The sequence below is a fragment of the Ursus maritimus genome, unplaced genomic scaffold (assembly GCF_017311325.1).
Source record: "Ursus maritimus isolate PB19 unplaced genomic scaffold, ASM1731132v1 scaffold_1, whole genome shotgun sequence".
Lineage (NCBI taxonomy): Eukaryota > Metazoa > Chordata > Mammalia > Carnivora > Ursidae > Ursus > Ursus maritimus.
The window spans coordinates 59,824,080-59,849,768 of record NW_024423343.1 but is presented as its reverse complement, the minus strand read 5'-3'; the positions used below and the strand labels follow the sequence as shown (position 1 = coordinate 59,849,768).

Below are 25,689 nucleotides of genomic sequence, written 5' to 3'. Positions count from 1 at the left end.
AAGCTATCAGAATTTAGCCAAATGATTAACTTCATAAACCAGTCATTGTTGTTGACTATTTTCCCTTCTTGGAGGTCCTGCCTTGCTACTTTATGACAGTGATGGCTCATGGAAGGCTCCAATGAAAGGAGTTAAAAGCTAAAAGCATCCCACTCAGAATAGAAAGTTCTGAAGACAATCACTTCCTTGTTTGTATATAAGTTAATGATTTGTTGTGACACACTTAAATGGTTAGCCTTTTAATTGGGTTTTCTGCTGCATTTATAATAAAATTTTTAATACAGAATGAATAACTGTGAATTGACGGGATTTGTCTTACTTCACAGCAGTGCCGGGGCAGAAAAAGAGGGTTAAGATTCACTTGTAGGTCCTTTTCACTTTTTGTTTCTGCTGTTCTCACTCCAGTCAAGGTTTTCATCGCTTTAGCTTGGACTACCAAAGTGTCCTTTTTTATTCTTCCTTTTGTCCCTCCTCCAGTCCATCCACTGCTAGTACTATGTGTCACTCTCCCGATCAGAAACCTCAATGTCTTCCCAGAACCCGTGAGATAAAAGACAAAATCTTTAAAACTACTTCCAAACCTTCACAACCAAACTTTATTTTATGTATTTCCAAACTGAAGTCTCTACTTCCCTGTCCCTGAAATACACCTTCCTAATTAGTGGTGATTCTAGGGGAAGGCCTACAAGCACTTTGCCTCCATAATACATTAATTAGGTCCATGAAGAAGCTCCCCCAAATAATTGTCCATGCGCTATAAAGTGTGAAAGAAAGCATCTTTAAAAAATTGCCATTTGGAAAGAAATCTAATCACATATTATCTAAGAAAAAAAATACCAAGCACTTGCTGTATAAGCCATTTGATAACCCATACTTCTTAATTCTAAAGGATCATTTTTCTAAATGTCTTAAAACTTTCATATTCCTTCTCTTAGTATTCCTGTGGCTTATGAATAGTATTCCTAATGGTTATGGTTGCTGAAATCCCCAAATTTCATAGATGAAAGAGTCACAAAAACACCAGCCATCTTTCCTTATCACAAACTGTATAAAAAATCACATTTATTCCCAATCTAACTTGCTTTGGGATTTGGGCTAATAATTGTTTAGTTAATATTGGGTAGAAGTTTTGTGTAATCACTTAAGAATATTTTAAAATGCTACAAAAAACCTCCAGGCGCCTGGCTGTCTCAGTCGGTAGAGCACGTGACTCTTGATCTCAGGATCTGAGTTTAAGCCCCACATTGGGTATAGAGATTACTTAAAAATAAAATCTTTTAAAAGATAAAAAAATAAATAAAATAAAATGCTATGAAAAACCTAAATGGTTATCAGTGGAAATCTTGTTAAATGGCAGTATAGCTATAAAAATGAAGCCATGGAAAGGAATGAGGTATATCTCTATGTATTCTTGTCAGGTAGCTTCCATGTTACCCCAAAATGTGAGAAAAGCAGGCAGGGATGCTTGGGTGACTCAGTCGGTTAAATGCATGTCTTCAGCTCAGGTCATGATCCCAGAGGCCTGGGATGGAGTCCCACATCGGGCTCCCTGCTCAGCTGAGAACTTGCCTCTCCGTCTCGCTCTGCCTGTGGCTTCCCCTGCTTCTGCTCTCCCTCTCTCTCTCTCTGACGAATAAATAAAATCTTGAAAAGAAAGGAAGGAAGGGAGGGAGGGAGCGAGGGAGGGAGGGAGGAAGGAAGGAAGGAAGGAAGGAAGGAAGGAAGGAAGGAAGGAAGGAGAAGAGAAAGAAGAAAGAAAGAAAGAAAGAAAGAAAGAAAGAAAGAAAGAAAGAAAGAAAGAAAGAAAGAAGAAAAGAAAGAAAAGAAAAAAGAAAGGAAGAGAAAAAAAAAAAGAAAAAAGCAAGCCACAGAGTATAAAAGTATGCCCCACGTTTGAAATTTTATTGGGTTGTGGTCTTGTTTTAGGGACAAGCGCTATAGAGCCTTAGGAATATGTCTGCAAAGACTGTTTCACACAATACAGCAATGGCAATGCTTGCCTCTAAAGCAGAGTCTAGGGTTCTGGGAAGGACTTATTTTTCATTCTACAGTCTTTTCTGCTATTTGACTTCTTTCCTATACCTAAAGTGTGTGAATTTTTTTATTAAAAATATCAATTAGACATTTTAGACTAAAATGTGTGATGAAATTTTATTCTCATGTAACAACCCTTAAGCTAAGAGGGAAGCGAACTGTACCAAGAGCTACAGAAACCAAGTAGGTCAGCATTTTTGGAGTTAGAAGGGAAGAAATAAAACCCTCTTAAACGAAAGAACATTCTTCAATGACGGCATATTTTTCAGAACTAAAGAGACAAAATAAGATCAAGCAAGGTTAGAAAAGCTGTGTTAGGGGCGCCTGGGTAGCGCAGTCGTTAGGCGGCTGCCTTCGGCTCAGGGCCTGATCCTGGCGTTCCAGGATCGAGTCCCACATCGGGCTCCTCCGCTGGGAGCCTGCTTCTTCCTCTCCCACACCCCCTGCTTGTGTTCCCTCTCTCGCTGGCTGTCTCTCTCTGTCAAAATAAATAAATAAAATCTTTAAAAAAAAAAAAAAAAAAGAAAAGCTGTGTTAATTAAAGTGACCCAAACAGCCTCCTTCCAGAAATATGGGAAAAGAAGGTGGAAGAGGAGATGACACTTGAGGAACATGGTGTTGCAGGAAGAGGCCCACATAAAGCACATGTGCAAGATTATAACTAGTTAGCTAGTTCTCAAGCCCACATTTTTGCTGATAGTGGAAAACAATCCGGTAGCTTCCAGGTAAACTCAATCACTTTAGTGGTAGCAGCAGGAATATTTGGTATAAAAGTTATACAGTCTACTACAGTCGTTCTGAGCAACCCCTGCTTTCATCTGATAGTCGGTAGCTGAATTTCAGGCATATGTCCTAGCAGTAAATAGGACCAGGTTTATGCCATTTCGCCTATTTGTAAAAGTAATATTATGTAGTAAAAATACCTACATTAGTGTTCTGACTTGTATTTAGCACTTTAGAAGTAATAACGTAGGTTTGTTGTATTTAATGAGAGGCTCTAGCTCAAGGCACAAAGCATGTAGAGACCAGGAATTCTGAGAGTGACAGAAATCTCTCGACTTGACTTGCTGGTTAGAAAGATTTGGTTTGTGAAGGGGAAATAACATAAGTAGGGGTCACTGACTTCTGATGTGCTGCTTTATTGTTTTTTTAAGATTTTATTTTTAAGTAATCTCTACACCCAACATGGAGCTCCAACCCACAATTCCAAGATCAGGAGTCGCGTGCTCCAAAGACTGAGCCAGCCAGGCGCCCCCTGATGTACTGCTTTAAACTTGTACACCTTTAAAAGTCCTGTAGACAAAATCCAAGAATGTTTAAGGAGTTGCCTGAATTTGGGGAATAGGTGCAGTTCTGGAGGCTTTCTATTTCACTTTGTCTAATGATACAGATAGTTAAAAGCATTAGGTTGTTTGGGAACATACAGGTTCTGGGCTAATTTCATTTCTTACTGGCTGTGTCCTTACTCTTTCTGCAAGATACAGATACATGTAGTGTGTAAGTTCCACAGACTTCTCAGTACAATTCGTGAGCTACAACAGAACTGAGAATCAAGCAGTAGACATTAAAAGGATGACACTTTGTGGGCATGCTTTGAGTTTCCAGTGGGATTATACAAGACCAAAGGATCCAAAACTCACGGAGAGAAGTTTCCATAAATGATGAACAGTATTTCTCATACTTCAGATTCTTATGACTGTCTGAATGTCCTTTACATAGACGCTCTTGGAAAGATATCACCCAGTAGGAAAGAAAAACTCATAACTTTTCTTTTGGCCTCGGTGTGCTGTGACTGGTTCATTCAAGCCTAAAGTATAATTTTTTTTTTCAGTGCTTCCAGCCTCTTTCTCATGAAATCAACCATTGATCTAAAAGTCAGAGATGCAAATCGGAGAAAACTGGAAGCATTCCAGGGCCCACAAATAAAAGTTAATTACCTAAGGAAAAGTACAAGAAAGACTTTTGTTTTCCACCAAAATCTCCTCCCCAGGCTATTAGCTATGTCGTACATGGGCCCGATCAATATATTAGCGCTTGAGAACCAAAGTCCCTTGGAATAAATTAATCTGTCAGGGAAAGAAATAAACAAAGAACAAATTAACATGTTTTAAGACATTGCTTAAATTTTCATAAATATAGACCTTGAGATGGGATGATGAGTTCCCAGGAGCCAGAGCTAATATTTGGTTGTAATTAAGAGTTGCTCTTTCATGTTTCGTCTGATGTAGGTGGGAAATCGCCCACGTGCTTGGTGAGTTCCTTGCTCATGCTTCCTCACAAATGCCTCTGTTTACTTCATTAATAAGAAATGGATGTCTCACAAATTACACTGGCGTGCTTAGCTTGTTTTACCTCTAGCTAATATTAAAGTAATGAAATGCTATACACACACACACACACACACACACACACCATACAGGGGGGTGTTCCTTCAGGGACATCCACATATTAATTTTTAGTGGCTCAAAAGGACCTAATGACCTAATCCATGATGAACTAGAGCTGTCTGAGAGACTAAGAGAAAGGACCCCAGTGTGTTCCTCACTGGGTGCCAGTGTGGAGTATCAAAACTAATGATTATCACGAAAGGCAATACTATGTAAGTTACTCATTCAAAAAATTATGGAAAGACTCATTTAGATATGATAACCAGAAACCCATCTCAAACTAGCTTAGTCCAAAATGTAATTTATTGAAATTCAAGCAATGTCATTAGGCCTCTCCCTCTCTCCCTCCCTCTGTCTCTCTCCCTCTCCCTCCCTCAGTGCTGCTTACCTTTTGGGCTATCATTTTTCAATGTTGGTAAAATGGCCACTGACAGCCCCTGATCCTGTCTCAAGAACCCAATGGACAAAGGCACTCTCTCTTCCAGTGCCCTATCTCAGGTCTCTAGAGGAACTTCAGCCCTGCCTGGCTTGCATGCCCACCCCTGAATGGATGGGAAAGGGGAACTCTGCTGGGCCAGGCCTGGGCTACAGATTTGACCTGAACTTGGGGAAGAGGGAAGGGAAGGGAGATCAGCCACATGCAGATACCTCAGATATGTTCCCCACAGTAAAGAGGAGGCTCTCGAACCAAATCAGAGGACAAAACAGTGTCCACCTGGAGAGTTTTATTTCCATTATATTCATCATGCTCAGTTGCTAAATGTAGCTGATTTTCAGAAGGGGAGACCCAGGCAGAGACCTCTATGACTTTATAGCAAGTATGACTTTTGTTGACAAAGTTATTGCCCTCTATCAGGTGGTCAGTAATTTTCTGTCAAGTTCTAAGCAAAAACTCCCTGGGGCTCTTGAATACAGAAAGGAGACACCTATATACATTCCTTTTTCCAGCTATGGTAGCTCTGTCAAATAAATTAAAAGAATGTTCTTTTTACTTCCTGCTACATCTTTAAGTATTGTTCTACTTCATGGGATGTATTGGCTGTAAATACCCAGTACTTTCTAAGTTATACACAGGAAAAAGGAGAGTACAGTACTTTTCTATCAGTTGAGAACTTTTAAAATGCTAATTTCTTTGTTTGAATAATTTCATAACTCAGCACTCTTGAGACTTTTGCATTTGGGTAGTAGATAAAATCTGAATTGCATATTTTGATGCGAAATGCCTGCTCTAATTATTGAGCAATTTATATATTGTGAAGCTGGTTTATATAATTCTCAGTACAAGGATACAGAGGTGGAAATACACTCTTCAAAGCTGTATTATCACAGAAAAGAAACCGAAGTCTCTGAAGCAAGTAGCTGCAGATCTGGGAGGTCAGAAAGAGTCACTAAGTCTATTTGCCTTTTAGGAGGATGATAACCATAGCTTGCACTTTACTAACCTTCCCGTAGGACTCGCAGATTAACCCCAGCTAACAGCATGGCAAATTCATCAGGACTACAAACAACCATGTTCTAGAATGGAGAGAATTAGCAGGTCAGCCCTGTTGGCAACTAGATGAGGCACCACCTAGATCCTTATGAAGCAGAGATTTGGCTGATTAAAAATATTCTGCCTCAAAATTACTTATATAACATTGCAGAGACATTTAGCCCATGTTTAAGGAATCTTATTTAAGGAAAGGTCCTACTATCAACAAGTGATATGTCTTAAGTGATTACTCTTTTTTGTTGGTTTGTTTTTTTAAGGACAAGGGCCAGAGTCATTTAGCAAAATGGGATCCCCAACAACCAGCTCTGGGGATAACACTTATTGCAGCAGAACTGTATTTGCACAAAATGGGAGTTTCGAGGACATTGGGACCTATGAAGATTCTACAGATTAGAAATGGAATCAGGAGTAGTTCAGGGGAACCTGGGTGGCTCAGTTGGTTAAGCGTCTGCTTTCAGTTCAGACCATGATCTCAGGGTCCTGGGATCGATCCCCATGTTGGGCTCCCTGCTCAGCGGGGAGCCTGCTTCTCCCTCTCTGTCTGATGCTCCCCCTGCTTGTGCTCTCTCTCTCTCTCTCTCTCTCTGTCAAATAAATGGATAAAGAAAATCTTCAAAATAATAATAATAATACTTTTTTAAAAAGAGGAGTAGTTCTGTATTTCCTCTCTGAGGGCCCCATTCCTAGGGATGGGGGAGGACAAAGCAGAATTCAGAAGCCTCCTACTATTGCATTCAATAAAATAAATAAAAGAAGGCACACTAAAGAGAACAGCAATAACGTCTTATAAATCTTTGAAGACGGTAACCTTGGGTATAGCACAATTATCTTCCATATACCTTCCCTTGTTTGTAGATTCTTCCTTCCTGTAGCTTCAATGAGGGGCTTGTGGATTTTCTTTGCTTCCTCTGTGGACCTCCTTCAAAATGTACACATTTCAAATTTCATGAATCGGTTTTTGTGAATCTTATTTCCTTGTTGGCTCAAGAGTCCTGGAAGAACAGAAAAACATGATGTCGTTAGCATCCTAGTGGATCCCCAGGCCAGTCTCATGGGCACTGCGTCCCACTCACGCAGCAGCAGTGGGTTCCTGGGTGAAACCTTCCCGGGGACACCTGGACCGGAAAGAACGCCTGGCCTCAGCCACCCTCTCCCTACAAAGCTGCACTGCCACCAGGTAGCACAGATGCTAGAGCATCCTCTCCTCTGTCTCCTGGTCTACAACTCTGGTCCAGCCTCCCACGAGCCAAAAATTTTACGAGGAAGAGCATATGACCGGCCAGGTGAAGCCTGGTGGAGAAAGGGTCACCTGTAGTGTGTATTTGCATCCGAGGGTTTGCGGGGGGTGTCATAGACCTGGGGAAAGGAAGTCCAGCAGCACCATGCTCAGGTCCTTAAGGACCATGGGCTAGTCATTGTGCCCTGCCCTATTATCTTGCTGTTGTTAATAATCTTCATAACTTTCTAGCGTATACCATATTATTCTTTACGCTTATTCTTTATTATGTTCCCTCCTCCTTACCGACTGGTGAGTTCCTTGACGGCAGAGATCTTTGTTCACTGCCACATACATCCCCAGGGCCTGGCACAGAATAGGCCCTGAATAAAACTGAATAAGTGATAAGGGACAGATTTCACCTTCAAGGAGAGAAAGACGGGTTTACCCTCACCAGTGGTGCCAGGGGTTATCAGGGAGTCATGATTCTGGGTATAGCATGACAGCTGGTATTTGAGCGCATCCTACTGCGCCAAGACTTGTGGCAGGTACTGTTGACAAGGAAGACACCGTGTTTATGAAATGAGTAAGAGATCTTGTTAAATTCCATATTACTTAAGGACACCCAACAACCCTTTCTTAACAAAGCATGACATGAGCCCCTGATGTCTTCCTTCTCACTTTACTGAGGGTAGAGTCCCACAGAGCAGTTGGGGCCAGAGGCCACACCTCAGGGCAGCCAGAGGAGATTAATCTGGTAATGGGAAAGAAAGGGCCATGGTCCAGCGCCTCTCTCCATCCACCTGGACTTCAGTACTTCTCCTCTCTTTTTCTTCTGCCCTCACCCCCATTTTTTTCAAACTCCCACAAACTAGCCTATCAACAATAAATTAATCATTATTAATCTCACTCCCATACTCAGTATTTACTTTTCAGGAGCATGAAAATAACCTCGTACCAATCAGTGGTGTGGAGCCCCAAATCATTCAGCCTGCTGGCACTTAGCTTCCGTGCCTACCAGGGATCTGAGTTCACACTGGCACTGCTGGAACTTCCCAACAGAGGTGATTCCATTTGAGACCTTAGGCTGACTTTCTCCAGCCTGCCTTGCATGCTGGTCACCACTGGCTACTCCTCAAAACTCAGGCCGCTCTAATTGCCTCATGCTGTCATTGCTTATCCCACTGTTTTCTGGGTTTCCTCTCCTCTGACTTATCCCTTTTACTGGCCACCATTTCCCCTGAAGTCTTGAGTGGAGCCCCATCAGCAGGACATTGGGTTGGGGGAAGGGTCAGGGGTAAAATCCATATCCTGTTAACTTGCCATTGCTGTCTGTGTTCTCTTTGATCATCCTCTGTCCCTGTTGTTTGCTGACCTTATCCTGGTCACTTCACATTCAATGAGTGTTTGGGTATTTAATTTATCATCTTTTCCATTCCCAAATCTCACCCCCAGCTAGAGAGATTTTTTTCACAGCCATCCAATCTGTCCAACTCCTAAACTTTACCTCTCCCTACCCCTTCACACCAGTCACCTTCATCTCTTTTCCACCCAGGCTTCTACTTCCATGGCTACATTGACCCATCAAGAGCTGCTCCCCGTAGGACCACAGCCTCTCCTTCCAGCTCTCTCACACCTGTCTCAGCTGTTCTTCCACTGTCTTCCAAGCTCCCCTGGCTTGACTTCACCTGCCTTCAGCCTAGACTAGAGTTCAGATACAAACACTAGGTCCTTCCTCTGGAATACCCGAACTCCAGATTAATCCTTCCTCCTCTGCATTACACTTGTGCTCCTAAGAGTTATTGCTAAAAAGCCTGCCTGGGCAGTTTTGTACCCCTCACAAAATAATCATCTCCAATCCTAGCTGGACCTATAATGCACCCCAAATACTAGTCCCAGACCAGGACCCACTCCCATTCCATTCTGCATCTATTTCAAGCTTTCCCCACTCTCTTCAATGCCCTTACCCTTCCACTTCTCCCACCAGTAAAGTATTAGGGGAGCAATAGGCCATAACAAAAGAGGCATGGGCTTTGGTGCCAATCGAATCCTGGGTTCTACTCTCTGTTTCTCAGGTGAATAAACTTGATAAGTTAGTACTAACAATCTTCCATACTTAACCAGTGTACAACTCTTTTATGAAGTTTTAGTGTGAGATTGGGCAGTAGGCATCAAGTTTGGATATTTTTACTGAACTACTTAAAAGAAACCCCTTGTATCCATTCCCAGAGACCCATAACTCTATAATCAGTACTGGGTTTCCATGATTTAAAAGTCACATTCACATAGTCACACTTATATACCTAAGAACTCTAAAAGCTTTCAGGAGAACTGTCAAAATTAGCATGAGCCCAACGATAGAACCTTAAGAACAGGATTTGTCCATGCCTTATGCCCACAATGTTCTCTCTCTCAGGATTTGTATGTCTCTTTTTAAACTTGGGTCTTCATGACTGGAGCTTTAATTAAAACACTATCTCTGATAGGCTGGCCAGTAATGGATGTAAATTTACCCAAAGTTTAGGATAGGGTAATAAAAAATGATTGAGATTCAACTCTCAGAATTGTGCATTTCTGCTGGTCTATGACCACCTTGATTTCTTCTCAAAATGATGTCTACTACCTGAGTCAGCAGCCAGCGTCATCTGAGCCCCCCCCCCATGTCACCCTACATCTGAGAGAGTGCAGTGTCCTAGATCTTTCCCATTACTCTTCCCCTAGCCCAGGCATCTAGAACCTTGCCAAAAGCTTAATGAGGATAATTTAAGCTACTATTCATTCTTAACAATTTCAGGAAAGTACGTTCACCATCTAAAAACAAATACAAGCCTGAGTCCTTTTCCTTGCACTGGCTGCTTTGTAATCAGAACTAAAGGTATTCTGAAGATTAATGTTAGAACTACACAATAATGAGCTGGAATGCAAATTCCTCTCATGAATTCAACTATAATATGACATTAGCGATTCTTACAGTGAGAATAGCAGCTCATTCTAAATTAGTATTGTAATACGTCTTTAGGATCACATTGTAAGTTTTCTTTGTTCTGTAAGTCTAACAGTCTATGATCAAAAGAAATAAAATTCTGTACTTTAAACATTTTTTATTTCTTACGTATTTATAGCTAAGGAGGAGGGGCATCCAAAAGTCTAAAAGGAAAAAAAGAGAGAGGCAACTTAATGATAATGTAAGCCAAGTCAGTGACCGGGTATATGCAATATGTGACATCTATGACTGCCACCTCTTTGTACAGATTATTTTAGAATGACCTTAGAAAGTGAGTCCCAGCTTGCTTTTAAATTTTCATTGTGTCAAAAATTACAACTTAAATGATCAGTTTGGGCACATCCTAAGTAAAGCTGTCTGGTTTTCTCCTCTTAGTCACAGATCATACGATAGTGTATAGAATACAGCTAAATATGTTATTTGGTATGAGTCCTGCCCCCACACTTCAGGCTTCACACATGCCCATTGCCTCATTATCCAGCATGGATGTTCTGATTACTAGCCATTATCAAACCATTAGACAGAGTTTCCTGGGCTAGTCCCAACCCAGGCACCAATGAATTGTCATTATGGCCAGAGATTGACCTGAAAACGTGGCTACCTGGCCCAACTCTCAAAAATGAAGGCTCCACTTTGAAAATAACATCACTGTTCATGTTCGTATCTCCAAGAAGGTATCTCCATGAAGTTCTTTTTTTTCTTTCTTTCTTTCTTTTTTTTTTTTTTTAATCCAGCTTCTACAGCCTCTTTCTTTCCAGATGGTGCATGGAGCCAGGCCTGTCAGAGACCCTTAGTCTCCTGCTGCCTTTTAATGCTGGTCCTTGATTGCTAATGACCCCCAGCTGGACTGGCTCCCCAACCCATTTAACCCCACTCTGCTGGGTCCCCATCTCATGCAGGGTGAGAGGCAGTAAGAGCTGGAAGTGGGAAGGTGCCAAGTCAGCCAGGACCTCCCGCCCTTTCAGAGGTAGTGGCGCGTTTCCCGGCACCATCACGGATGTCCAAGATCACTCCAGTGGAGAGCTCCTGTTAATATGATTTTCTTTATTGTTGGATAAATGCTACCAGGTTTCTGATCGTTAATATTTTATTTGACTATGCCAAGATAACAGAGTCCCTGAAAGAGTGTTTCCTTTAGGGTCCAAGGGTTGATAACTGCTGATATGGATTCCCTAAAATATGTTAGTTTGGAAACTTAAAATTAAATGCACTGGAACTGTCGTTTAGCCTGGTCAGACCTAGTGCTCAGAGCAGCTCGAATGTGTCAGAATACAGAGTCACTGCAAGAAGCCTGAGTAAAAGTGGTAATTAATTTCCTTGTCAAGGCCTAAATCACTGTATAATACACGAGATATCCATTTTCAGAAATGCTGATAACAACTGTAAGTATTTGCTTTGCTAAGCTTGGCTTGTTTTTTGTGACATGCTGGAATGTGCTTATAGCTGTACTGGTCAAGTGAGTCAGAGAAGTGGGATTTAAACGGAAAAAAAGGTTGATGACATTAATTTGTTGAGAGATCCTGAGTCCTGTGGAGAGACTGAGGTCTCTTCTGACCTCCTCATGACAAGATAACCTCCCATGAAAATAAAGGGAAAGGGAGGGTATGAGAGGCCATCGATCTATATATTGTTCCCATAATGGATTAAGCTCATATCAGATTGTAAGAAAACAAGGCAAAGAAGTTTAGTAGTTCTGTATGACCCAGAAGAACTAGAGTCTAAACTCTTGATGGGAGCATAGAACTGAGACCTCTGTGTCTCACTATTTTTATAAATCTTAAAGGTGTACTCGATAGTTGGAAGGAGTGTATGGAGGAAATTTTTTCCAACATGAGGCACAAAAATAGGAGAATAACCCAAATGTAGTTATTTTCTTTTTATTTCCCCCAGATAGTTCCTATTTTATTGGCTTTTGGAGATTAAAACTGAAAGAACCAGCATAACCTAATTTTTCACCACTAATACTGGATTGATTCCACTTTTGCATCTCATTAGTTTAATGCAAACAAAAATCATACCTGTGATTTCATTTGGTCTATTCTTCACCTTCTTTACAAGTACACACACACACACACACACACACATACACACTACACAGTTGCCAATCATATGTACATATGATCTCCCCCAAACCAAGTCCATCATACTAATGACTGCTCTCTACATGTAAAAATATTTCAGAATTTGTGAACCTGGGTGGATGTTTGTACAGCTGTACAGTATAACCTGTGCATTGCAGTGTTTGCTCACAGCTAGGAAGGCTGGGTGAAATTTAAAATGTGATCTTTTAGCCCATCTGTAACCAAATGACCGAGAAGGGGGTTTGGACGAGCACCCCTTGCACAGCATTGCTCTTTAAATGAACGAATCGTATTACAATGAAGTTCTGGTATAGTCACTGAGAACTTTCCATCCTGAAGCCTGATTGCATTTTGGTTGGTCTTCTTTAAATTCCAACAAGGTCAATAGGGTCAATAGCATTTATGTCCCTTTTGAAAATAAGTGGCTGGAACTCTGCAATCATAGCATCTTAAAGTTGGAAGGGACCTTAAAGAGCCTCTTGGCTAATGGTCTCTCTTTTCCTGCTTTCACACAACAAACTCTCATCCGGCACATCTCTCACTACACACAGACACTCACACACGGGGAAGGAGCATGACTTCAGGGATAACAGCTTCGAATCTCCAGGCAAGAATATGTGCAATGTGCTGCACCACCCTTTGTCGAAAAATCACTCTATCGGTCCAACCCCTTGTTTCAGAGATAAAACATGGCAGCCGGAAAAGTAAGCAGTACACCTAGGTCACATACCAGTAAGTTCCAGAAATTGAACTATGCCCAGGCCTTCTGACCCCAAGTCCAGTGTTGATTTCACTACAGCTGACCTGCCCTTACACAGTAATAGCAAGAACCGGAACCAGGTCCCCAACTTAGAGAACAAGGCAGAGCTGGGGATGAAGGCCCCAGGATCTCCTGCCACGAATCAAAGACCCCGTCACAATTAGTTTACTAAAACCAGCACTATCTGGTGTCCCATATCCTCAAGCATTTAAAATGTCATTCCAATCTTCAAAGACATTCTTTCATTCCATTTTTATCTGCTTTTACCCAGGACATTGTTTCCCAGCTCCCAAGTAGTCCACTAGGTGATTTGCATCTCATTAGGATCTCCAGAAATGACATCTCCTAGCCTGCTGCCTGGCATTGTGGGTCTGCTAAGCATCAGATCAGGTCTTAGATTTTTTTTCATGTTGACATTTTTGAAAAAGCTGAATTTATGCTGTTTTTCACCGGGCAGAGATTGGGTGGCCATTTTGGCCTTAATTCCTGCCCCCACCCCCAAACAGGGCCAAAGTTAGGGAACAGCCATTGTCAGGGACGGTACAGATGAGTCAGTAATGCCCACAGGAAGACACCTGGCTGGAAGCAAAAGTTGCGAGACCTCAGAATAAGCAATTTAAAAACTCCTAAAAGCAGAGAGATGGGACATGATGCAAACATACTGAGTATACTGTGCAAAGTAAAGCAAAAAGAAAGAAACCAACAGCAACCCATTGCTGAATCCGTATAACTGATTCTAAGCTTGTGCCTTTTAAACATTTTTTACTAATTCCAACCCTCCCGACACCCCCAGAGCTTTTGCCCTACATTTATGTTTGATTTAAAAAGAGTTTAGTAGTTCAGAATGGTTTCTCAATTTTGTCATTCATTCACACCAAAACCTGCCAAAGAGCACTGAGCAACATCATACCTCTGGAAGCCAGAGATAATGTTTCCAAGGTCAGCAAAATTGTTCTCTTGGAATATGGAAAATGATTTTCCCAGTTCCAGGGAAATTAGCATCTGCTTGGAGCTCAAGCCGTCTGATGCGGCTTCCCTCGCACAGTGAATACCTCACAATGCTAGGAGCCCTCCTGGAGCTGCTGCCCCTTCCCCACGATTTCTCCTGCCCAACTGAAACTTCTCTGACCCCCGTGCCAACTTGGTAAGATGGCGGCTAGCTAGTCTGCAAAATCAATGTAAGCTTTTAGGAGAGGTTTAAGTCCTTAGTTTTTCCAAAGCTGGCTACAGGTTAAAATCGTCTGGAAGGGGATTGAGGCCGGGGGCGGGGGCGGGGGGGTGGTGGTACTGTATTTAAAAGCACTAACACCAGAGCCCTACCCCTGACTAACTGAATTAGGACGTCCAGGGGTGAGGCTAAGGCGTATGTACTTTTTATAAGTTCTTCAGAGGATTCTAATATGCAACCAGGATAGAGAACAACTCCCATATAAGTAGAAATAAGATAACCCCTTAGAGAACCTGCTCCGCCTCTGGTGCCAGGTTTTCTCTTTTCATACATTATCTGTCATCTTCACCACAGCCTTAATTGGGTGATCGTCACCACCAAGTTCACACCTCTAGTAAGTCTAGAGTGCCAGTCTTTCTAAACCTGCTGGCTTGGGGAGTTTTTTTCCCTTCGCAACACTGATATTTCTCAGAGTGTGGGACATGGGCCTCTAGCGGTCTGCAAGTTGATTTTAGATGGTGTGGGTGTGACCTTAAATAACACTGAATTGTGTAAAAGAAAGCTACTCCTTTTTGAATTCTCCATTGAAATTCTTCATATTAAGGTGAAAATCGTAGCTGTATTAATATGTTTTAAATCCGTCTCACACTTAGTCTCTCTTTAACAAACCTTTTAAAGAAGCCCAGAACATTCCGTGGGAAACAATCTAGTTCATGTGTGATAATACTGTTTTGTTTTCATTGTATTTACTTTATGACTTCTATTTATGGCAAATGACACTGGCTTTCCACTTAGCACAGCGGTGAATAAAGATTCACTTTTAAAAAAATGGGTTTAAATAAAATAAGTAGTTGATTTTAAAAATACTACATGAAGAATAGTACAGGTGTCTTGAATATAGCAAACAATGTTTGAGTGGTGGATGATGACAGAAGTTTGAGAAATGCTTTCCTACAACATGCTGATTGATTTTCAAAAGAGGCATCTCCACAGCTGTTAGCCAGTGGGAAGTCTCATCTCTCATCCCATCGCAACAGGCAGGCAAAGCGTGTTCCATCCAGTGTAGGTCCAGGCAGGACCTATGAACGTAGCTGCTGCTTTCAGCTTAAGAGGAATCCTGAAATACAAATGGCTAATAAACGGGGAGGGGGAAAAGACAGACACTCATCCTCTCAAGTAATCAATGAAATGCAGATCAAAACACAAACGATTCAGTTATCAGACTTTTTCTTAAGGATGCTGTCCCATGCTAGCGAGGGCCTTCAGAAATAGATAAATCTCGAGGTCAGGTGGTAGAAGTGTATTTGCTACATACTTTCTGGATGGCAATTGGGATGAATCAAAATGGCAATAAATGATAACTTTTAAAAATATGTGTACTTTTTAGCCAATTATTGAACCTCTAGGAATTTATCTTAAGAAACGAATGTGGATTATTATCAAAGATCAAACTATGATATGTTCCTCAAAGCACTACTTAGAGAAAAACATTGGAAACAACTTTCATGCCGAATACAGGAAATTATATAGCTTAATCATGCATCGTCCATTAAGTGAAATACCATATAACCGTTCGAAATTATTCCATTTAGGCCAATCTGGAAGACATGAAACTTGTTCCAGGGTTTACTACTATTTTGGGGATGGGATCACGGGGTGGTAAAAAAGGTGAACTTTTCATTGCTTAATTTATTTGAACATCATGTTCATTTATTACTTTAAAAGTGTGACTCTACGGGCACCTGCCTGGTTCAGTCAGTAGAGCATGCAACTCTTGATCTTGGGGTTGTAAGTTTGAGCCCCATGTTGCATGTAAAATTACTTAAAAAATCAAATCTTAAAAAAAATGTAACTCTCAAAGAAATATACTATTTTTCAAGTACGTTAGTATCATGGTTAATATGACTTTATTGGTTAGTAGGGGGGGGAAACAGTAACAAGTAAGTGACTAAATTTTTTGTTGGTAAGAAAAGTTAATGCAGGGGCACCTGAGTGGCTCAGTCGGTTAAGCAGCTGCCTTTGGCTCAGGTCAAGATCTCAGGGTCCTGCGATCAAGCCCTTGGACTCCCTGCTCAGTGAGGAGTCTGCTTCTCTCTCTCCCTCTGCCCATCCACCTGCTCTTTTGTGCTCTCTCTCCCTCTCCCAAATAAATAAATAAAATCTTTTTAGAAAAAAAGAAAAAAGAAGAAGAAAAGTGAATGTATAGTCCTAGAAAAATCTTGAAAGAATATTAAGAAAAAAAAATACTGATCAACTTTGTTTTTAAGAGGCTGACTTCATCTCCCTCCTTGGTAGACTAGTTTCCCCAGAGGTATCCCAGGATAGGAAAGGCCCTTTTCTTATTGGAAGCCTTGGCAATAATATCTTGACAGAACCAAAGAGTGGGCCTTTGAAACAGATCTTAACAAGAATAGTGAATGGTCACTGTGCATTCATTCATTATTTGTTGTGTGTGTGCCAAGCCCTGAGCTATAAAATAGTTTTAGGGGAAGTTATTACCACTTCCCTAACTAGTAAGGAGAAAATTCCACGTAGACAATTTATAACTCCACCGTCTTCCACAGGCACTAATTTAACTCAGGGATGTTTTCTTTGTAGCAATTTTGCAATTTTGAAGAAGATTGTTCATGACATAACATGGCAACTGGGAAAGTTTGTAGCTTTCCTTTCATCTTAGAAAGGAAGATCTGAATTACATGCACCCCAGGAGAAAATCTCTCTTTCTGGTTGTGTGTTTTACAAAAGCCCACTGAATTCCTTAGTCCCTCCTGAAGTTAGACAGGGCGAGGTGAAAACTTATAAGAATGTCTCAGTAAAAGAACAAGCATCATAGTAGAGGCCATGGCCTAGGCTTTGAGATTTTGAATCAAAAGACCTGAGTTCTAGCCCTGGTTCTGAAGGGAGACCAGCAGAGGGGCTCATGCTCCCTGAGCCCATATACAGATATAAAGGGAAGGGGCCAAACCACAGAGATTTATCATCCTCCATGCCATGACTTCAGTTTGAAAATCTGAACTCCCAGGGCATAATATCTTCCCTCCTATTCCCTGTCAAGATTCTGAGCATCCCCCAAATAGCTTGTGCCCCAGGGTATATCAGGAGCAAGTGGTTTACAACACAATGAGAAGATTCTCCTATAGCCAGCATTTTTAAGGTAGTGCAGATTATTGCAGACGCTGCCACTGTGGTTCTTATTGGTAAGGAAAGATTGAATATGGTCTAGTAGAGTGGCTCTCAACCCTGGCTGTACATTAGAACCATCCAAGGAGATTTTTTTTTTTAATATCAATACGTAGGTCCTGATCTGGGCACCAGTATTTCTAAAACTGAACAGCTGCTGTAATGTTAAGAAAATGACCCTCAGGACATATGGAAACCTGAATTCTCAGTTGTACTTTGCCTGTAACTTGCTGTGTGATCTCTTAATCTCCTATGCCTCTGTTATCTCTTTGCGGTTAGTCGTCCTACCCAAAATGAAATGAAATGAAATGAAGAAAAGGCTACTTTGTAAAGCAAGATTTGATACATAAAAATGAAATGGTAAGTGGAAGAGACATAGAGCCAGAAAAGACAAGTCATCTCCTTGGAAGCTAGTTCATTAAGTGTCCAGTGGAGTATCACGCAGCATGGTCAACCATCACTGAGGAGAAAGATTATCCAGCTGACAGCTAGGCTACTGTCACCCCCATCTGCCCTGAGAACTTTGGTTGTAGAAATGATGTACCTCCCTTTACACACAGAATTGACAGAGCTCTGTAAGTTAATTGCATAACTCTAATTCTGTTTTGTGCCCCAGGGATATATCTAGTAACCCCATATGGGATTTGCCACCTGTAAATCTAGAACATGGAACACTGTTTGCTTCAAGGGGATGTTTTACTTGGCAAGTGACCCTGGGAATGCCTCATCCACAAAATGGCAATCAGATCAGCAGTCTTACCACTCCGAACATATTCCTGCCTGCTGAGGACCCACAGGGAGGGTGCATAGGACTATGTTCTCTCAGTGTGCTCTCTCCCTTTCCTTCCAGGAGCCCTGCCCACTGCCTGTCCATTCCTCAGGGGCCCAGAATCCATACTGCCCCACTTAGCAGGGGAATATTTGAGCTATATGTCCCACCCTGCCCTCCCTTGTAGTTGTCCTTTCCTCATAATGATCCTGCTAGGAAATGGATCAAAATGGCACATCGGTGATGGGTGGTAAAAAGTGAAACCCCAGGTGTTAGTGGACAGTCTGGAGGAAGAGCATTTGTAGCCAAAATAGCTGTAACTCAGCAACTCAATGAGAGTGAGGAAATAGTTTCCTTCTTCATCTCTGAGACCCTAGGAGGAAACAAAAGGCCTTGTTTGTGACTTGAAGTGTTGCTTGAATTAGGGTTGCCCAATTTAACAATAACAAAAAAATACAGAACACCCAGCTAGATTTGAATTTCAAATGAACAACCGATCACTTTTTAATACAAGTATGTCCTTTATTAGATTAAAAAAAGTATTGGCTGTTTATCTGAAATTCAAATTTAATTGGGTGTTCTGTATTTGATCTGGCAAGTCTAGCATGGATATACCTGCATGCTCAATAAACAGAACTGAAATGTGAAATTTCCAAACCAGTTGTTTGAAGTTATGTAACGAAGCCAGCAACTGAATTCAGCTGTTTGTCTCCCACCAAGGGCTTAGCCAGTTGTGCAACCACACAGTGTGATGATTTGGGATTAGGGAGCAAGAAGTATGCCTGTCCCAGTGCTCCTGCCTGAGATGCCATTTACATGTCTTCCATTTTGCACAGATTCATCTCCATTTTATTTTAAAGTTCTGGGACAAAACTCTGAAGAGGAAGATGTGTTCAGGTCTCAAACATGAAATCAAGGCGAAGGGGAAAAGAAGGTGCTGGGATTCTTGAAAGGGAAAAAAACCTATGTTAAATGGTATCCATGACATAATATACTTTCAAAAAGCATTATGAGGAGGTAGCCCCCAGAGGATTACAAACGGGAGCGTTGGCTTGGCTTACAAACGTGTATGTGAACTAGAAATAGGCAACTTTCAGAATACGAACATCATTGTCTTCAAATGACTCACATACTAATGTTTATCTTCAAACTTAAACTGCCCATTTTGTCTACATAAACTAGTCAAACAAAGTAGGTAAATTGCCAGATAACCCTATTGTTTTGTATCCCTTAGAGGCAAACTATTGGCTCAGAAGCCAAAAGATGGGAGTTCCAGCTTCCACTCTGCCACTTCGAGATTTAGCTGAGCAATGCTTTCTTCGTCTACTGAAAGAAAGAATAAGTTTTGTCCTACATGCCTCATTGATTTCTTTTAATTTTTAAAGGAAAAAAAATTCATGATAAACTTCTCAATGTGCACACCTATTCAGATTTAGTCAATGTGCTGTGTGCTGTTTTGTCTTTTCCTTCTTTTTCTGAACTTTGAATTTTCACCTATCAACAGCATACCTTAAATTTATCTTTGTTGGTGCCTTCGTGGGATGGTATCATGTTCATATCTCAGAGTTAACTTCTTCCCAATTATTAAATATTTGTTACGTTCCTAGCTTTTTTCCACTACAAAAATGTTATCATAATCCATCTTCATATCAATTTTCTTTCCTTCTGGTTTTCTTCATTGGGACATGTTTCTTGGAACAAGTTGCTTAGCTTTCGTTATTTATCATCAAGTTGCACTCCCGGAGAGGTGGAACCTATGGACTCATCTGTGTATGTGGGGCCACTCCCACATTGTGTTTTGATCTTCAATTTACCCTAATTAATAGAAAAGCAGTAGTAGTTGTTTTAGTTGAAGCTCTTTGTCAGGATGGCTAAACATTTTTCAATATCTCATTTCATTAATTGTATTTCAACATGTATGAATGTGTCTCCATCTTTCCCTTGCCTCGGCCTTTCCACATTATGGACGGTAGACTTTTCTGTGTATGTATTTTTTAATTTGTTTTTATCTCTCTGTTGCATTTCCTTTCATCTTACTTTTGTTACTATCCATCATATAGATTATTTTACTTTATTGTTTGTAATTGAGCCCATCCTTGTCATTCATACCTTCTTCCATAGTTAGGATAATCTATTTGATTCCCCTTTAAGGTTTTTATAGGAATATTTAAAATGTTTAACCAAATAACACATCTGGAATTTATTGTGGCCTATGAGAATCAAAAAGCATATTGAGAAAAGTAAACAATTTATAGAATTTTTTAAAACTAACTTGAGTTCAGCAACACTAACTTATGACAAGTTACTTAACCTCTTAAGACCCTGCACCCTCCACTAAACTGAAAACAGAGACCTTGTGTTATTTTTCTTTGTTTTCCCCCACAATATCCAGCAATAAATTTTATAAGGATAAATTTTATAAGCTCTATATTCAAGTCGTACTTTTTGCATATTACTATCAAATTGTTCCAGCAGCATTTATTAAATAATGATTCATTTCCCAAATATTTATTTGGTTGCTTATTATTAATCACATATCAGTGATACTCAGATTTGTTCCAATGGCAAAGCACTTGGAAGTTATGGCATTCTGCAAAGCATCATGAAACATGGAGATTTTTAAGCTAAAATAATGAAAATTAAAACTTGATGCTAAATCAGACACCAACTTACACTAGATTCTAGTATAGTATAGACACCATCAGACGCCAACAATTGTTTTGTTGTGTTTTTAATTTGTGGGAGAAATGTTAAAATTGAAAAAATCCTACCCAATAACTTAATTCCTTCTAAGAATCAGGAAAAGAGCACCCACCCATGAAACAGCAAGTTCATCGAGAGCAAAAGTTGAAAACCACATCTTATATTAAGCATACCCAGTTGAGAACATAAATAAAAGCTTCTGATCAAATGTAAACACTACATGAAGTCCAGCTGAACTGGGCTGAACTCCAGCTGAACTCAGAAACTATTTAAGATCAGCCTTTTGAGTTTCCAACATTGGAATTCCCGTAATATTAGGAAGTCTGAGGGAGAATAGATGTCAGATCTCCAGTGTGTGTTCACACCAGCAACCTCAACTCCAGGTACTTCTGTTCATTAATCTATAAATCAGAGGAGATTATACAAAGTACCTTGTGTGCTACCATATCACAGCATAGGGACTTCACAAAGCAAGCAGGAGGTAGGTATGTTGGAACTATCAGAAAGAACCCATTTCCATTCTGGATTTCTCGTACTCTGAGGACAATGCCAGCAAGAGAGCTGGAGTCCTGCCCCTTTGCACAGACTTCCTGAAGATGTGGACAGGGATATCTTTAAAAGCTACTGGAGCCCTCTAAAGCAACGTCATCGTGCTATGCTAATTAATATGTTTTCACAGAGCTTACTTTTACTTAGACCTTAGCTTACAAAAAAAATTTCTTCTTAAGAAAGACGATATGCTGTAGTTTTAAAAAGAACACGTTTAGAACAGGAGGTAGGAGTCTAGGGTTGCGTCCTCATTCTGCCACTTCATCTGGAATAAGTCCTTCAACATTTGTGGGCCTCAGTTTTCTTTTCCAAAAAAAAAAAGGGGGTATTTAGAATAAATGATTCCTAATGGTTTATGGTTCTAATAGTCTTGTTCAACATAGATATGTTCTAGTTCAAGAAAAGTGAAGATGCAAATCTTCATACTTAGGAAACTGATAATCTGTTATTCATAATAGTCCTTGCTGAGTCATTCTTCACTTAGAAAATTCCCCCAGAATTTCCCTAACTAGTGGGAACCTCTAGTGAAGTAAATCTCTGATTCCAAGCACAAATCTCCAGCTCTGTTTTATGAATATGATATACACTTGGTAGAGGAAAGTGATATCTCTTCTCTGGACTGTGTGACATTCATGAACAATATTCTGTGGCAGTTCTGGGGTGTGTGTGTGTATGTTGGCAAGAATTTAGAACTGCTAAGTCCTGATTCAGATATAGTGCCAAAAGGACAGCAGATTCCACGAAAATCATCTGCTTGGAAGGGGAATAAATCATGACTTCATTGGACACGTAGTTTCTTAATCTCCAGTTCACTCTTGGTCCAGGGTTCTGAAATCAAGGCTAACACGGAGAGGCTGCTCTGTGAAATCACGCAATTATCTCTTCCCCTTCTCCTTTACACTATCCAGAGATTGCATGGATCAATGGTACTGTTCAAAGCATTTCAGTAAACACTAGTTCAAGCCATTTTCCCTCCGAAATGTATCCCACCAAAAGGTTTGCTTCTCATCTATCGAAGAATGTGTGTGCTCCAGATGTCTTTGAACCCTCACTGTAGGATGTGGTGCAAACTATCCCAGATTGCCTTCACTGTCCTGAGTTATCCCACTAAGATAGTACTCTGTACTCTACAAAGGCTGACCACCAACTGCTACTCCACCAGCATGGACGAACCAATTTGTTTTCTGTCACTCTCGACTGCTGATTTGGACAAGAGCGATGAAGGCAAAGTTATAGTGGCCCTTGTTTACACTTAGCAATTCTGATGTGTTTATATGTGTTTTAGGATGACATTTCTGCCAATATTAGCAGAGCTCCAACATACCCATTAAAATGGGACCCAGTTTCCACTAAGTGCATTTATGTGAAGAGCAATTTTTTACCTGATTTTCCCAACACCTCGGATGGTTTACAGTAAACTTTTGCTGTCTCGTTGCAGTTTCAGAAAATGGTCTTACACAGAAGCAGCGAACACCTCGCCGAAGATGTCAGCAGCCCAAAATGTTGAGTAGCCCTGAGGACACCATGTACTATAACCAGTTAAATGTGAGTTCAAAGTGGCCATAAAGCTGTTTCACTGGCTTTGTTTCCAGTTAATAATTCTGTTATTAATACCTGTTCCAGCCCCTCCAGCCCCACCCCCACTCTCTTATGCTCTCTTCTTGAACATGTGCTTAGGCTCTTTATCTGTTGCTTTCATGTCAGGATGTCTGCCTTCACGGTGAATAATTGATGTGGTTTATCAAAGACGAGCAAGATGCATGCTTCATCAGGCTCACTTGAGCCCTTTGATCAAAAAAATTATGCTGTGACTTCTGATATTATCAGCATCTGCTTGCATTCAACACAAAATCACTTTGAATTAAAAATTAACGACTTGCTGCTTTGCTTTGACTGTGTGTTCTTGGCCCTCTCCACAGGGAACTCTAGAATATCAAGGGAGCAAGAGGAAGCCAAGAAAACTTGGGTAAATATCTGTCTTCTTAGTTCTAAGCAACTGTAAACAGAAGGGGTCCTTTGTGATATTACAGAAAATGCAAAACTTTCCAGAAAAGCTTCTAAAAATATTCAAATGGGGATATCACCACTATTATTGACATTGGAAACTACTTTTCACAGTAGCAGCTATATAAAACTTGAATCGATTCTGTCCGAAAAGGCTGAAATTGCCACCTAAAGGCAAATGTTGTTTTTCACAATTATCCCAGGAAATTGTGGTTTCCCTCATAATTGCAGACGTAGCAAATTGTATAAAACTCTCCCACAAGTAAGAGCATTCCACGCAGTGCAAATAGGCCGCTTCCCACATCACCCTACCCCTGGCCTTAAAGGTACACAAAGGAGAATCTCCCCCAGTGGTTAGACAGGATGCTAGGGAGTTTGTGGCTCATTTAATTGTTAGTATCCCATTTGAGAATATAGTGACATAGGTAGCTGGTACTAGTTTGAGAACTGGAGGAGGACAGGAGGGGAACTTTCTCATCTAGAGGGAGCCAAACAGGGACAGACAAGTCAGTTCAGGCAGACAAGTTGTAATATGATCACAACTTCCAGACACCACTAAATTGGGCCCGTTACCAGCCTGTGACCCTGAGGTGAAAGGCTTTGTGGATCAGACCTCAGTGCCTGTGTTCTGGGAGACCCTGAACTACCTACCCTAAGGTGTCCTTCCCTGCCATTGAGGGGACCCAACCCTGTTCTCAGTACTCACACAACTTTAGCTGCTCCAGTGATGACTGCAGCCTTTGTCCTCTTTTTCTGCTGAAAACTCTTTTCTTTGTTGCAGCCAAATCAAAGTGCTTGATGGGGAAGATGAATATTACAAATCTTTGTCACCTGTGGACTCTATTCCTGAGGACGACAACCCATCCTGCCCTTTCTTTTCTTCCTCATCCTCAAAAGGAGCATCTTTTGCTCAGCACTGAGGTGTACTTCCTGCCCCCCAAGTCTGTTGAGGGTAAGAACAATCATGGTAATTGACTGTCATTTAGTAAGAAAGCACTGCGATGGGGCTTCTTCGGACACATGGTCTAGGTCTGAGCCTTACTGAATAATTTTCAGATTCCTAACCATTTTCTCATATCTCCATTGCCCTCCCCACATCTGCAGTGCAGCCTGAGCTGGGCAATTTTTCCTTTTCTCATCTCATGGGTACCTGTGGGACGCTGAACACACCTCCACTACAGCAATCAGCATCATTCATGTCCTCAGCGTCTCAAGGGTAACCGATAGTCTCGCCATAAGCCCATCATGAATGCTGATGATACTTATTTTTCCTGCCACATCAGTGCATGCAGTATCTGCCCTGTGAAAATCCAAGCCTCCCTTTCCACCTCACTTCTCTCCCACATTCCCCTCCTCCTATGAGAGACCCTTCAGGCCTTTCCCCAGGGTCAGAATTCCACTCCCAGGTGTCCCCATGCTAAGGAAGTGCACTACTCAAGGTCTCCTAGGTCAGGATAATTTTTTGTGTTTACGGGGGAGGCCTAAATCTTTCTATAAGGCAGATGAACCCCTCTCTTGCTAGTTATTATGCTGATAACACCTTTGCCTCTTTATTCTCATCACCTTAGCAGTAAAAACAAAGGCGTTCGAGGGAAAGAAAATTTGGACCTGTCATAGTCTATGTCACATGATTTAGTAAATTCCCATTCTCTGGTCAGTGATGTCCACTAGGCTGTGAGTGGTTATAGGGAAAGGATCTTGTCTTGTGCCTATCTTTGTGGGCACAGAGCCTAGGGCAGTGCCTGACAGAGTGGACATTCAGTAAATGCCCTTAAGTGAATGGAGGGACTTCCCTTAGTTACACTAACATACGTGACAGGGAAGTGTCTTTCAATTCTGTGTTCTGCATGGTTAATCACTTTTCTTACACCATAAGCTCTGATTTTTCACTCCAGATTGGGCTAGTCCTATCATAATAATGTTATACCATACATTATAATACTCAATATGATTCAATACAACAAACATCTTTTGAGCAACTACTCTATGCAAAACAATGTGCGAGATTGCTGTGTGATGTTAAAAAAAAAAAAAAAAACCCTACAAGAACTTTTCTCTAGAACAGATGTTCTCAGCATTTTTTTTTTTTTTTACTTCAAAATACTTGGCAGGTTTACATGTGGGAGTACCCAGATTTTGAGAAATATTAACTGGAAGAAATAGAAAAAATTGTTATCAGAGGTATAGAGGGGAGAATTTTAATATATATTTTACAAAGATAAAATAATGAAACGAGGCATTTAAAGATCTCAGAAATTGTATTTTTAAAGAAAAAGAAATAGGAAAAGCCAATTATTCAATAGTTAAACTTTACAAAAAGTAAAAAATGAACCTTGATTTTT

General features: G+C 40.8%; 1 protein-coding gene across 1 annotated transcript in view; it reads left to right on the top strand.

The window, feature by feature from the left end:
* Positions 1-24,267, top strand: part of MYO3B (myosin IIIB) — a gene marked incomplete at its 5' end in the record, with an annotated part of 368,039 nt that extends 343,772 nt beyond the window's left edge. Inside the window, 3 exon segments of the mRNA XM_008687102.2 lie at positions 22,782-22,888; positions 23,263-23,309; positions 24,129-24,267. Of these exon segments, the coding sequence (XP_008685324.2) occupies positions 22,782-22,888; positions 23,263-23,309; positions 24,129-24,267 (293 nt within the window).
* Positions 24,268-25,689: the final 1,422 nt, after the last annotated feature.